We start from the raw sequence: 15,355 nt of genomic DNA, 5'->3' as shown, positions 1-15,355 counted from the left end.
TTGGAAGCACATCAGCCTTCCTTTTATAGTGTTCAATCTTCTACAATCTAAGTTATGTATAATTAGTATGATAGTGATTTTACCTGACTAGTACTCATTCACATGTTCACATGTGCTGCTGATATGATTAGTCAATTAATGTTAGCTTGTCATTTTGTGTCAGAATCAAAAAACATTTATTTATTTATTTATTTATTTATTTATTTATTAATGAATTCATTCATTCATTCATTCATTCATTCATTCATTCATTTATTGCCAATACAGATTTTAGCAATTATTGAAAATGCATCTGAACACCACACAATAATCTTGAAACAGTGTGAATGAACACCACAACAGCTTAAGCATCAAACTTTGCAAAGCACAAAATTGATGTAATTGCCAAAACTTTTGGCCATGGCTCTAGATATTGTAATTGAGGATTGTACTGTCGTGAAGGTAATTTAACATTATTCTTGAATTTATATTTCTAATGAATAACAACAAATTCAGTAAACGATTACTCTGTAAGTATTTGACTAAGTTAAAAGAAAATGGAAAGTTGAAAGTGAACTGAAAGATTAAGAAAGAAAATTATTAAATAAATGTATAATGCACAATGAGCCAGAAAAATACACATACAGTAATTAGTGTATTATCTTTCTACTACATACTTCAAATATAGTTAAGTACCTCTTTACTTATTCATACTAAGAGCTGAAGAGTTCCACTAAAAGCTTGTTGAATGTACTCAAATGAAAAGATGGTGGACTTTAAAGCATATATTAAGAGATAAAATGTAAAACCAACGCTAAATAACCATAGAAGGTATTTTTTCTTCTTCTTTAAATTGTTGAGTGTAATATTGAGAAAATAGCCTTTAATACATTAATAAGGCATGCATATATCTCATATATTCCACCTCTTTTTATTTCTGTGAGGTATTCCTGTGGCTCAGTGGTAGAGTATTGCGTTAGCAGCGCAATTCCCAGGGAACACACATACGATAAAACACACACAAAGTGTCTAAATTGAATATTTCATAGAAATACTGCTGTTTATCGGCACACTGATTTGTGTGTATTAATGGCTTCCCAGCAGTATTGCTAAGGCTCTGTGTGGTGTTTAATATCTCTCTATACAAAAGCACATGCAGTTCCTAAATGAAAGGTTTTATGAAAAACAACTGGAATTTTCCTTACATAATATAACAAGTTATTGGTATTTTTCAATCATGAGCAATCTTATATGAAAATCATTTCATGTTGTTTTTATATGGTAGATTATATATATATATATATATATATATATATATATATATATATATATATATATATATATATATAGATATATATATATAGATATATATATATAGATAGATAGATAGATAGATAGATAGATAGATAGATAGAGATACACACACACACACACACACACATATATATATAAAATGTATAAATGCGCGCACACACACACACACAGACACACACACACACACACACACACACACACACACATATATATACATATATATATATATATATATATATATATATATATATATATATATATATATATATATATATATATATATATATATTTCTTTATACTTTTATATACTTATAGAATATTCAGGTAGCACTTTGCAATAAGGTCTCATTCATGCATGATAACGAGTTAACGAGCAATATATTTTTTTATAATTTATTAACCTTTGTCAATGTTTATTAATAAAAATGTTCATGTTAGTTCACATTCACAATGCATTAATTATTGTTAACGGACAACTTTTGATCTTAAAAAAAAAAAAAAAAGTTATCAGTAAATGTTGGAATTACATTGTTTTGCAGGTGGTGGGGGAGTGGCGTTTCAGTAAAATCCATTGTGACGTGTTCGTCACCCTGGACGTCATGATGTGCACAGCCAGCATTCTTAATCTGTGCGCCATTAGTATTGACAGGTAGGTTCTGCAGTCAGTTCAGGAAAATTTTAATGATTCTCACGTATCTTTGTGGCAGTGGAATGGGGGGGTTGTTGTATGTACTGTATGAAATTGTCATCCTGTATTTTGTTGATTTATACAGATGTGCTAGCCTCCAAATGTCATTCAACCCATCAGTTGAGTCAGCTGTTAGAAATATAGTGAGAGGAAAATGAAAGACAGCAAACATATGTTTGAAGAAATTGGAGATTCTTTCTCCTGTTGTTTCAAACCTGACTTAATTGCTTCTGTGGAACAGAAAGAAAGATGTTTCATCCAAATGAGGGAAGTCAAAGGTCAACAAAAGTGTTTGGCTACCAACATTCTTCTAAATATATTATTTTATGTTCTGCAGAAGAAAGTAAGTTTGTATGAGGTATATTATATAAGGTATATTATATATTGTATAAGGTTTGTATATAGCTTACTTGTAATGTGACCACACAGCTTAACTATTTTTCAGTTAAACAAGTGTTGTATATTTTAGTTCAATAGCCTAATATATATATATATATATATATATATATATATATATATATATATATATATATATATATATATATATATATATATATATATATATTTACAGTTCAAAATTATTCAACCCCCTAGAGACTGCAGTACTTTACAAATACAAGCTTTTCTGAAGATCCAGGATAAAATAAAAATTGTATCTATAACAGTTCACTGGCATATTAAAAGTGATATTGTCAATATATAATGTAATACTTTTGAGATTTTTTAATAATACTGCTATGTCATAATTATTCAACCCCTATTCAACATTGCTGTTTTTAAATCACTTATTTGCATGGTGGGGAATAAAACAGTCTCAAAACACAATTAAGCTTTTAGAAACTCTATTAAAAACAGAATTAGCTTGAGCCGTTACACATACAGTTAGCTCATGTATGTGTTACATTTACATTTACATTTATTCATTTAGCAGACGCTTTTATCCAAAGCGACTTACAGATGAAGACAGAGGAAGCAATCAAAAACAACAAAAAGAGCAATGATATATAAGTGCTATAACAAGTCTCAGTTAGGTTAAGACAGTACACGTAGCATGGGATTTTAACTTATATAATAAATAAAAAGAAAACATAGAATAAAAAAATAAAAGAATAGAGCAAGCTTGTTAGAGGTCTTTACACATACACACCCACATACATATACAATTGCATGATAAATGAAAAGAAAATAGAATACAAAAAGATTAGAAAGGTAGTTAGATTTTTTAAAGAATAGAATTAGAATAGAGAGTGTTAAAGTTAGAGGGTCAAATAAAGATGGAAGAGATGTGTTTTAAGCCGATTCTTGAAGATGGCTAAGGACTCAGCTGCTCGGATTGAGTTGGGGAGTTCATTCCTCCAGAAGGGAACATTTAATTTAAAGTCCGTAAAAGTGACTTTGTGCTTCTTTGGGATGGCACAATCAAGCGACGTTCACTTGCAGAACATGAAAGAAATGTGTTGAAGTTGAGTAGCAAAAATGTTAACAAAGATCTCACAAAAGCTAAAGAGAATAAATATATTAGTACTTTAGAAAGGCTAAGGCTATATGAAGATTTCCAAGACATTGAAAGTTCCTAGAGACACAGCTCTCGGCCTTATTCCTTAGCTTAAAGTGTGTTTTACCAGAAAACCTTTGAGGTTGTGGAAGAAAAAGCACAATATCATAAAATGTTTAATCAGAGCTACTGAGAAAAATCTGCAATGTTAAGTCAAAGACCTGCAAGATGACCCGATGGAAGGAGGAAAATCATTTCAAAGCAGTGTGCAAGAACTAGTCCCACTAGACAATCACTAGAAAAGTATTGCCTTTTTGTTGAGACATCTTGATAAATACCACTCTTGATCAAGAAGAACAAAGGACAACTTGAACTTGATAAAATACATTTGTGTAGACTTGTGGAGCTCTGGATGAATGATATGTGGAGTGATGTGACCAAACTGGAACTTTTTGGACCCATGGATCAGCGGTATGTCTGCTACAAAAAAGGCAAAGCTCATAAGCAGAAGAACACCATCTCCATCCTCAAACTTGGAGGTGGATCAGTACTGTTATGGGGTTTCTTTACTGTTGAAGGAAGTGGAAATCATGACTGTATGAAGGACATCATGGATTCTTTAAAGTGTCATTTTGACAAGAATTGTGATGCCTTTGGTGAAAAAACTGAAGCTGATGATCAATGGACTTTCCTGCAGGCCAGTCATACCAAAGTACACATCCAAATCTACTACTGCTTGGTTCAGGGATCAGTCAAAGAATGTACCTGAGTGACTTGTTTAGTCTCCAGGCTTAATTCTCATTTCAAATATCTGGTTGAATTTGAAAAAAAGCAGAGACAATGTGAAAACCAAAGATTATCAGTGATCTGAAAGCTTTTTCAGGTGTGGAATGGGCCAAAACTGTAGTAGAGGGGTGACAGAAGCTTCTAAACACTTACAGACAGCGTTTATTGGTGATTTTAAAGAATAAAAGATTCTGCACAAAGGGGGTTTAATAATTTTGAACATGAATGTTTAGAGCCAATTCGAATTTTATCATGATTCATCAATGTTCCATTCTCAGAATCACTCAAAAGTGTATTGACAAACTTTCTCTAATACTTTACTGATGCCTTTGTTAAATTGATTTCATAAAACGTTATCCTCCACAGCAAATTGTCTTGCAAGTCAAGGGGGCTGAATAATTTTTAACACAACTGTATCTATATTTATTGGTACTAAATACTATTTGTGCAATAATTATGATCCATTAATGACTTACTGACATTAATGTTTTTTTCTAATATTTCTATTACTTATATTACAATTAGTGTAGTATTTAAGGTTAAAATAGAGAAAAGGGTTTTAAATTCCTTACAAGAGGCAAATCAGAATCAAAAACACACATTATAGTGCCATGATTTACCCACTAGGTACCTGTGTGGCTCTTTACTAAATATATCTAGAATATTGCAAGTCATACGTGCTTAATTTAAATTTAATGGTAACACATAGTGAATGCAAGCAAATACTGAATTTAAAGTGTCAAATGTTGCTGAAAAAGGCATTCAACTGCAGTCAACAAAATATTATTATCCTATTATTTTTACAGTATATACACATGATGAATTGATATTGATTAACCCCCATCCCCCCACCCCCATAAAAAAACACATCTCACTCCAAGATAAACTTAAAAGTTGGCAACTCTGAACATGAAAGTCCGTTTAATCGGGTGCTAAACTGACTGTGCTATTCCCATCCAGAGAAAGTAGGTGGTATACTAAATATTAATTAGTCTAGTTAGTCTACATTTTTACTGACCACAGTAGCAGTAATTCATCAAATCATGATTATTGATTATATTGTTGAACAATATAAACAGGTACTGTTGTAATTATTTTTGGCTTTCTGAAGAGTCCCAGTAAAGTATGGCAGATTGCAGACTGTGTAGTTCAGGCTTAGTGAACTTCCCCATAATGTAAAAACTCTTTGTAAGAGTAGACCCCTGAAAGCTTTGGAAATTATGGTGATGATCATGATGATGTTTAGGTTTATTACAGTTACAATAGCAAGAGACATGATAGCACAATAATGGCAGCTGGTATCAGAAGCATCTGGTCAGGTGTAATCATCATTGTTTCTTTCTGTGTTTAACTGCCTGAATGCAAATCCACCCCTTCTTCATCTCCTTTCCATTGGACTTCCTGTGCAGGTACACGGCTGTTGCCATGCCGATGTTGTACAACACACGCTACAGCTCCAAGAAACGAGTCACGGTAATGATCTCGGTGGTTTGGGTGCTTTCGTTCACTATTTCCTGCCCCCTGCTTTTTGGATTAAATAACACAGGTAAGGGTCTGAGTTTTTTATTTCCCTAATATTCATAAAGGATCAGTTCACACAAAAAATTCAATTCCAATGCCATGTCCAGTGGCGCAACGTCCATAATTCCATTGTTAAACCATGTCTTACTGAAACACCATGCAGTATGATTCCAGTGACAAGCAATTTGTTTGTCCACAACAGACACGACATGTCTATGTTATGCAACAAAATCACTAAAAATCTAAGTCACACACTTCAAAGCATCATTCAGGTGTTTTATTTTAAGAAACTTGTCAGGTTTTTGTCCTTAAAATACTCTGCTCCATAGGATACATTTCTAATAATTAGGGCTGTCAAAAATAGCGCGTTAACGGCGTTAATTAGTTGTTTGTCGTTAATTACGTCAAATTTTTTAACGCATTTCATGCATGCGCAGTGTGACAAATTATTCAGGTTAGGAAAGTCGCGTCGATCTCTGAATTCTCAAGATAGTAAAAAACAGCGGCGAGCGCCGCGACGAAAACACCGAAGAAGCTTAAGGTTTTACCCCAGTTACTCTCAAATACATTCATCATACATTCTTCTTCCTGTTATAGCAGTGATCCTCAAATCTGGCTCGCGAGTTTCCTGCAGAGTTTAGCGCAGACTCCAATTAAACACACCTGCCTGTGATTTACTAATGATCCTAAAGACACTGATTAGCAAACTCATGCGTGTTTGATTAGGGTTAGAGCTAAACTTCTCAGGAAAGTGGATCTCGCGAGCCAGATTTGAGGATCACTGTGTTATAGCGTCCTGTGTTTCACACTGCGCATGCGCAGAACGCCTACATGCAATGCAGCGAAAATTACAGCTGTTTGGGAAAGTATATGCATTTTTACTTGGTTTTACTGGCACTTGAAGCCTTCAGAACGTGAAAATATCGATCCTAAAGTATTGTGGCAGAGCAAATGAACACCTCCCAAAAACAAGAGTGCCCAGAGTGCTGCTTATGTGATTGTGGCGCATGTTTTTGTTTCTGAGTTCATTCTTTCGAGTTTCTCTATCCATAATTTCATAGATATGTGGCTATATTTAACCACTGGTTCACCTAAAACTCTTACACTATCTGTAGTTAAATGGCATGGTTTGATATAGTGCTCAGGTAAATTTGATCTGAGTAAATGTTAAACTTTTGAAATTCAGAAAAAAAGAACCACATGTTGAAACAATACATGAAAATTATGTATCTGTGTCCTGTTATTTATCTTTTGGTATACATTTCAGAAAAAAAATGGTTAGGATTCAGGTGTAGTGGCAAATAGTGATTAATCATGATTAATCCACTGAAAATTCTGATTAATTTGATAAAAAATTTTAATCATTTGACAGCCCTACTAATAATTTCATCATAAGACTCCTTTGCTAATTCAAAAAGAAACAAAATGTGCTTTCCGTAGATAGTAATATGTAATTTAATTGTAAAAACAAGGAAATTATTTGTTTGTTTTTTTATCCTGTTGTTTGTTATATTTAGTTTCTCGATCAATGTCTTTTCAGATTTTGGATCTTTTGCTGTTGTAGATTGTAAAGACCTTTGAATTAACTGAAATCATTTGGCCAAGTGCTACTGTAAAATTTATCCGTATTGCTGTCAAGACCTGCATGAAACTACTTTAGCTGTGCGTTTCCTGAAAAATAATTGCACACCTTAGAACATTCATCAGCCAACCAGAATCAAGCATCCAAATGTCCTGTAGTACAAGGATTATTGCTTGCAATTAAAATAAAACTTAACCCCAAAACTGAAATCTATAGTAAGTACGTTTTAGTTAATATTACCTAAGTACTCCTTTGTGCAATTACAACAGCATGACCAAATATAAAAAATCTTACTGATCCCAAATTTTTAACATTTTTCTAAATTTGCATTCAGTTTTGAGTTTTTAGTTAATTAAGGTTTTGCGCCTCAATGAACTAATTCGTTTTGCAACCATAATTAATTGTGTAACCTTATGTTCTCTTTCTCTCTCTTAGCTACACGGGATGAGACCATATGTGAAATAGCCAACCCTGCTTTTGTTGTCTACTCCTCCATAATGTCATTCTACGTGCCCTTCATCGTCACCCTTCTCGTGTACGTGCAGATCTACGTGGTTCTTCGCAAGCGGCGAAAACGGGTCAACACTAAACGGAGCTGCCAGAAGACAGACTCAGATGCTCAGCCCCCTCTCAAGGTGATATGCACCATGTGAGACAGTAGCCTCAGGGAAACTACCCAGCATTCCCCACTGGACAAGACACTGGTGTCAGTGTTGTTTTAAAAATGGAGTTGCCCTCTTTCTAGAAAATATGGGGAGCAGCTGTCAGTGTTAATTATAGAATTCCTGAGGTAATGCCAGGACCTGCAGGACACTGCCGGAAATACAGTGACCCCAAAATCTTTACTCGCCCCTGGAATCTATAATGTGTTACAATATTCTGGTCAGTTGTCAGATTAATTTAATGCATAATTGTGGTCAATGGCAGATATATATCTTAATATACGTATAGGTATACTGATAAAAATGAATGGTGGTTTGATCTTTAGACAGTCTTATTTCAGCATCTCCAATGTATATTTGGTATCTGGATATTTGGGCATTGCCTTAGCCTTTATTGAATATGCATTACCCACTGGAAACTGTAAAAGTAAATATGTTAAAGCAAAAGAAACCATTGCCATTTTTCCTGAGCTGTAAGGTTTTTAAACACAATTCCCTGTGCAATTTATGTGTCAGAGCATATACCGAATATGAAATATCGGTTACCCCTTATTCATATTCTATTTTCACCACAATACAGAAAAGCTACTTTTTTAATTCATTCTTCTGACCTTTGCACTCTTTTATCATCGATTTCTTGCACCAGTTGGTTTCAGTGACCACTTTGGATCAATGAGTTAAGCCATCAAATTTTAAAGGCTCCCAATGACTTTAAGTGGTACTTATAAATTACTGAAGCAATCTCTTTTTCATTTGGCTTTTAGTGCTAGAAAGGCTCTTTTGTGTTCAGTGGATTTATTTGCATTGTCTGTCATCAAGAGGCACCAAATATACCTGTAAATGATGTTCAAGGCTCCATGCTGTCTTTGGAATTTAATGTCGACCACATGCTGAATCCAATTCTTATTACCTTTGCCACAGGAAAAGTGCACTCATCCTGAAGATGTGAAACTGTGCACAGTTATCATTAAGACCAACGGGGGTTTACCTGCCAAAAACAAGAAAGCAGTAAGTGTGCTTTGCTTATAAAACATGTCATAAAAATTGTGTAAAATAACATGTTATTCTGTAGATATATGTATGTAGCTATGTGCACTGTTACATCCAATATAGCTCAGTGCTCTTTGCCTCATTATGGGGAGAGAAGTGCCGTTATAAAACTAAATCTGTACAGAAAAAGTATTTTTTCCACTGAGCCTGGGTTATAAGACAGCCATTTGATTTCCATGAAGAAAAAAACAAAACAAAGCAAAAACAACCTTTATATCTTTCATTTATAAATCATTTACAAACATTATATAATGCTTAACAGATAATTATTTCATGTATATTCACATATAGAAAGGTGAGAAAATATTAATGTTAATGTTTACTGATGCACTTACTAAACATTACATAATATTGAATGTATATTGAAATGCTTAAAAATGTCAGAAAACAGTTCATATGATCTTCATTTACACATATTATTCAATAATATATTAATTATTTGTTCATGTTTTTGCAGTAGCCAATCTAAATTTGAAACTATTAATAATTTGTAAATGTTTATAAATTATTACTAATCATTAAGTAACTTAATGGGCATTGGACTTTTAGCTACTGTAAGAAGTTTTGTGTAATGGGTGGCTGGTTAAGTTTAGGCAAATGATATATATATAATATATAAATATAAATATAAATATATATATATATATATATATATATATATATATATATATATATATATATATATATATATATATATATATATATATATATATATATATATATCAATCAAACAAGTGATTATGCCACTTTTACACATAATATGTCAATGCAAATGCCATTTATTTGCTAACTAGCCTATTATACATTAACTATACCTAGGCCCTTAAAACTGCAGTTACAATATAACAGGAAGACTCTTAAGAGTATTTATTTTGTATAGATCTACTGTATTAAGATTTTATTCACATTTTATTAGGAATGTAATGCAGAATGTAAAAAAGAATAGTACGACTTGAGTCATAGTATTTATTTCATGTGTGATAAGTGAATGTGCCATTGATGTTCTCCTTTTCTTTTCATTTATAATTGTATTAGAAATATTTACAGTTGAATGTTCAGTTTTTGTTTATAATAGATAAAAAGTGAATACATGTAAGTGAATAAATATAACAGGAAAAATCTTCTCTTTGGATTCTTCTCTTTTTCAAACTGCATGTTTATTACAGTTTGGTTACTGTCAGTCATATACCACATCAGATGGATTATAGTTGGATTACTGTGAGTCATACATCTGTGCTGACAGCCTGCCTGTGTTAAACAAGCGTTGATTTAGCAGCTACTTTAAATGGGAATAGTTAATGAGTCATAAGGTCACCAATTACTGCTGTCAGGAACTTTCAGGTTAGTACAAATAAGCTTGAATGCCCTATTATTTTCACACGTAACATCATTTCAATATTGTTTCGTGTGTACTGTACTGTGTACTTTATTCCCATTTTGGTCTACTTCAAGTATTCCAAGGCTTTATCTAAAATTACAATTGAGTCTGTTGGAGTGCCTCAAGAGTCAACAAGAAAATTATTAAGAGTTTTTGTTTAGGAGAGATGGAGCAAACAAACAGTTTGGGTTAGAAGTAAAATACATCTACCTGTATGAGAAGAGTTTGGCATCTTGTTACCACAGAGTCTTATCTTACTTTTTATAATAGGTCATTTATATATTTTCTTTAATTTTTTTTTCTCAAGCATTTTTCTTACTACTCCAATAATTATCCTTCAGAAACATTAGAAACGTTATTATTGCAATCCGATCAAATTCATATATTTCATCTGTTCCTTTATTTCAGAAACTTCAAAATGCTTATTCTTATTAACATGATATGAATTGCTGTCAAATATTTGTATCCAGTTATAAAAATTATTCAAATGAAGGCAATATTTCAGAGCAATTTAAGACATTCTAAAGCAAATTCACAGGTTCATTCTTATATAACTTTATGCTCTCAGATTTTCACCTTTCTTAAATTCTCAGTTGTGAAGGTCAATACTGAATGAAATGTAGGTGAATCAAACTATAAAATGGTTTATGAAATCTGGTTTAAAAAAAAAAAAAACAGGTCACACTCCTAATTTGCTGATTATTATTAGTTAGTAAGGTAGCTGATAGGTTTGGGTATAGAGTAGGGTTAAGGGATCTAAAATATGGTCATGCAGAATAAGGCATTAATATGTGCTTTATAAAAACTAATAAACAGCCACCATGCAAGTGATATGCATGGTAATAAGCCACTAGTTTTTAGTGTGAATTGGTCCCTAAAATAAAGTATTTCCATGTGTTCTTCTTTAATGTTTTTTAAAAAAGATACTTAAAAGAGCATTTTATCACTGCCTTATAATCTTGTTTACTTATTTCATGTTGTTATATCTTATAATGTTTGTTTCTGGTTCTGTTTTTTTTTCATGCTGTTATTCATTATTCAGCTATATACATTTATATATTTTTATATGTTATTATTTATTCATAGTTAGAGGTTTTTCAGCTTCTCTCTGCATTGTACATAAATTGTATTTATTTGCCTTTTATTGTATATATATTTTATATTGTGCAACTAAAAAATATACAAAAAATATAAACCAAATCTAGAATAAAAAAAAAACGTCTCTAGGTTACGTATGTTACCCTGGTTCCTCAAGGGAACGAGACGCTGCGTCAATGCGCTTTGGGGAACGCGCCCAGCGTGACGTCACCGGCGGAGTGACGTAAGCGACCAGGAAGCTATAAAAGCACGTGCCACGCAGCTGGCGTCAGCTTCGAGTACCAGCAAGCGCCGGCAGGGGTGCCGGGGGTATGGCTCCAAGACGCAGCGTCTCGTTCCCTCGAGGAACTAGGGTTACATACGTAACCTAGAGACGTTCCTCTTCAGGAACTCGAGCTGCATCAATGCGCTTTGGGGAACGAGTACCAACGCCGCCAGACTACCAAACCCCTGCCTAGTGTGCATCCGAAGAGTGAGCCTTGGCTCCCGACAGCGGGGGACGACCAGAGGACTCATAGGAAGCGTTGATAGCAGACATGGGGACTTGTGACTTGGTGACTTGGACTCGAGTTGACTCGAGTCGCTATTTTTATGACTTGAGACTTGACTTGGACTTGGAAGTTAAAGACTCGGGACTTGACTTGACTTGAGAGACGATGACTTGAATGACTTGAGTGTTAATCACATCATGTTTTCAGTTTGAATATAAAATATATAAATTATTTAAAAAAATGAAGTTGATTACTCAGCTGGAGCGCAGGCTGAGAATAGCGTTGTCATGACATGGACACTATCATCAGTCATGCCCTCTTTACCTTACGCACACCACGCCCACTTAGATCAGATATCACATCACATCAACATGTCAGCCTGAGGGTTACCGACGGTCATCGCTTTTGTCTTCAATAATTCGCGCCTAAAAACGCGTGGAAAATGCTGGGTGCGCCACTTTCTCCTTCTTTCCAAAGCACTCGGGCAGTTGCGCCCCGGAGACGTCTGCCATTGCTAAGAAAACATGACACGCTCTCTCCATGAAAGGCGCAGAAATTTTAGCAAAGGATAAATGGATTTGCAGCTCTAAAAATCGCTTGCAGTAGCTCTGCTACTAAATTTATTTAAAAATGGCAATCCATATACAGCTATAATCAGCTGTTCCTTCATCTTGGCTGAGCTTTCAACATTGTTACGGGAAAGGATGGAGCTGATTGTTTGTGCATTCTGAAAAGTTGAGATGTTTTTAACTCGATGCGGTGCGGACGCACCTGGAAAAAACGAGCGTGTCGCACCGCGTCCGCGTCGCGACCGTGTTGCTTCCATTATGAGCGCGCATACCGCGCGCCTACATTGGAAATATGTGCATATGTGAACAGCCCCTGACGATCCGCTAGCAGGCCGTCAAAAAAATGCGTTCCAAAAAACGCCAGGGCTGTGCTAAGGGGGCTTAAGCCCCGAATATTTAGTTACCTTGTTTTTGAGAGTGCAAGGCCAAAGGGAAGTACTCAATATTGGTAAGCTTCGCCCCCGAAAGCGAACCTCAGAAACTTCCTGTGTTGTGTGGAAATATGCGTCTTTGAGATCTATTGTGACAAACCAGTCCTCGGACCTGATCTGAGCTACAACATACTTGATTGTTAGCATTCTGAATTTTAGTCTCATAACTGAAAGATTTAAGACCCTCAAGTCTATAATTGGACGCAACCCCCCATCCTTCTTTGGAACTATGAAATACTGGCTGTAAAATCCGGACTTCCTGTCCTGAGGAGGGACCACCTCGATGGCCTCCTTCACTAATACGGTTTTCACTTCCTGTTCCATAACCAGACCCTGCCTGTGGCCGACTATCGTCTGAACGACCCCGTTGAATACTGGCGGCACGGAGCCGAACTGAATACGGAAGCCTTTTTTTTACTGTGTGCAGGACCAATCGAGATACATTTGGCAGTATTTTCCACACTGCTAAATAATCTACTAAGGGAATCAGTCTCTCGAGACTGATTTCTGGTGTAAGAGGCCCCCGCAGGGGCGGCGAGTGTCTCAGCCCCGCTACGCGCACGGGCGGAACATACTGAGAGTGATGCTCGCTGGGACCTGCTGCGCCCTGGAATACTGGCAGGGTTGGCAGACCGGCAGACCGGCCCCCTGAGGGCGCTGAAGACGGGCACCGTGTACTGAGGTGTGTACCGCTCTACCCCAGCAGAGGCTGCCCTCTGAAACCCTGGGCTCTTGGCCTCAGGGTTTCTTGGCCGAGGACTTCTTAGCTTCTATAACTGCCCTGAGATCTTGTTTGGGCTTGGAAGTCCTCGGCGATGCTCTGTTTTGGGCCTCGCAGTACGTGGAGCTAGGGTGCGGCTGGGCCATCTCCCGCCCAGATGCCCCAAGGGAGCGACGAGGGAGGAACTTATGGAACGCCGCCGCCTGTTTGCGGGCCTCCTGAAACCTGTCGACGACAGAATTGACTACATTGCCGAACAGGCCAGTCGGCTGAATCGGGGCGTCCATGAGGCAGACCCTGTCCCACTCTTTTATATCAGACAGGGTCAACTATAAGTGCCTCTCCGCGGCCACCATAGCTGCCATGGACCGCCCAATCGCTCGGGCGGTCTCCTTGGTGGTGCAGAGGGAGAGATCAGCGGTCCTTCTTAGCTCTGAAATGTCGTGGGACTTGAACTCATCTCCCTCATCTAGCTCCTTAAGCAGGTCGGCTTGGTACACCTGTAACACCGCCATGGTGTGCAGACACGCACCAGCCTGACCCGCAGCCGCATACCCTTTGCCCAACAAAGCCGATGTTGCTCTGAGTGGCTTTGAGGGCAATGCCGGGGCCTTTAGAGACGACGCCGCGCCAGGGGACAGATAGCTCGCGAGTGACATACGTTCACAGTGCAGGCAGTCGGCCCCCTCGAGAGCCGACACAGCGTGCTTCAAACCCAGGCAAACCACGCACAGGCTTTGTGTATCCCCACCCGTTATATATCTCGGGCAGAGAGGAACACACAACCTATAATGCGATTTGGAATCGCCATCAGTGTGTTTGACTTCCGCCTTGCTCTTTGGCATGTCTAGGAGCTCTTAACTGGACAGACAACAGTAAATAAGACTCACAAGACAAACAGTTTGACATTCACACACATAGCGCTTGCTGAAAGACCCGAAGCTGACGCCAGCTGCGTGGCACGTGCTTTTATAGCTTCCTGGTCGCTTACGTCACTCCGCCGGTGACGTCACGCTCTTCCATTGGTCTGATTTCACACGATATTCAGAGTCGCGCACGTTGGGCGCGTTCCCCAAAGCGCATTGACGCAGCTCGAGTTCCCTCGAGGAACTATTACATGCCATTCATAGAGTAATCATACAACTAATGGTAAACATGTCTTCAACAGCAGCTGATAAAGGAGGTCCTGCACCAAGGTGCTGATGTTGGAGTGGACATCGTGGCAGACACCAGCCCTCCCGAGAAAAAGAAACTGGCATCCACTCTGGTCGTCGACCTGCTGCCCAACCCAAGTCCAATCCATGCCTCTCCCGCCCATGGTGAATGCCAGTCAAATGGAGATGAGAAAAATGGGCATACCAAGGAGGTTCAGACCCCTAAAGAAGCCAAACCTGTTGAAACTCAGGCACTGCCCAATGGCAAAACCCGAACTACAGTGACCAAAACCATGAGCAAGAGGAAGATTTCACAGCATAAAGAAAAGAAGGCTACTCAGATGCTGGCTATTGTTCTAGGTGAGGTCACAATGCTGTCATTTCATACAAGTATTCCTCAGTCGTATGCTGAAACGGGTTACATAAAAGTCCTAGT

General features: G+C 36.9%; 1 protein-coding gene across 1 annotated transcript in view; it reads left to right on the top strand.

The window, feature by feature from the left end:
- Positions 1-15,355, top strand: part of drd2b (dopamine receptor D2b) — a 49,209-nt gene that overhangs the window by 30,055 nt on the left and 3,799 nt on the right. The window contains exons 3-7 of the mRNA XM_052591817.1: positions 1,833-1,942; positions 5,672-5,808; positions 7,801-8,000; positions 8,949-9,035; positions 14,934-15,279. Of these exons, the coding sequence (XP_052447777.1) occupies positions 1,833-1,942; positions 5,672-5,808; positions 7,801-8,000; positions 8,949-9,035; positions 14,934-15,279 (880 nt within the window). The remainder of the gene's footprint in view (positions 1-1,832; positions 1,943-5,671; positions 5,809-7,800; positions 8,001-8,948; positions 9,036-14,933; positions 15,280-15,355) is intronic.

Source organism: Carassius gibelio, chromosome A5 (assembly GCF_023724105.1).
Source record: "Carassius gibelio isolate Cgi1373 ecotype wild population from Czech Republic chromosome A5, carGib1.2-hapl.c, whole genome shotgun sequence".
Classification (NCBI taxonomy): domain Eukaryota; kingdom Metazoa; phylum Chordata; class Actinopteri; order Cypriniformes; family Cyprinidae; genus Carassius; species Carassius gibelio.
Note: the sequence above shows the minus strand (reverse complement) of the source record. Positions and strands in the feature narration are given on the sequence as shown.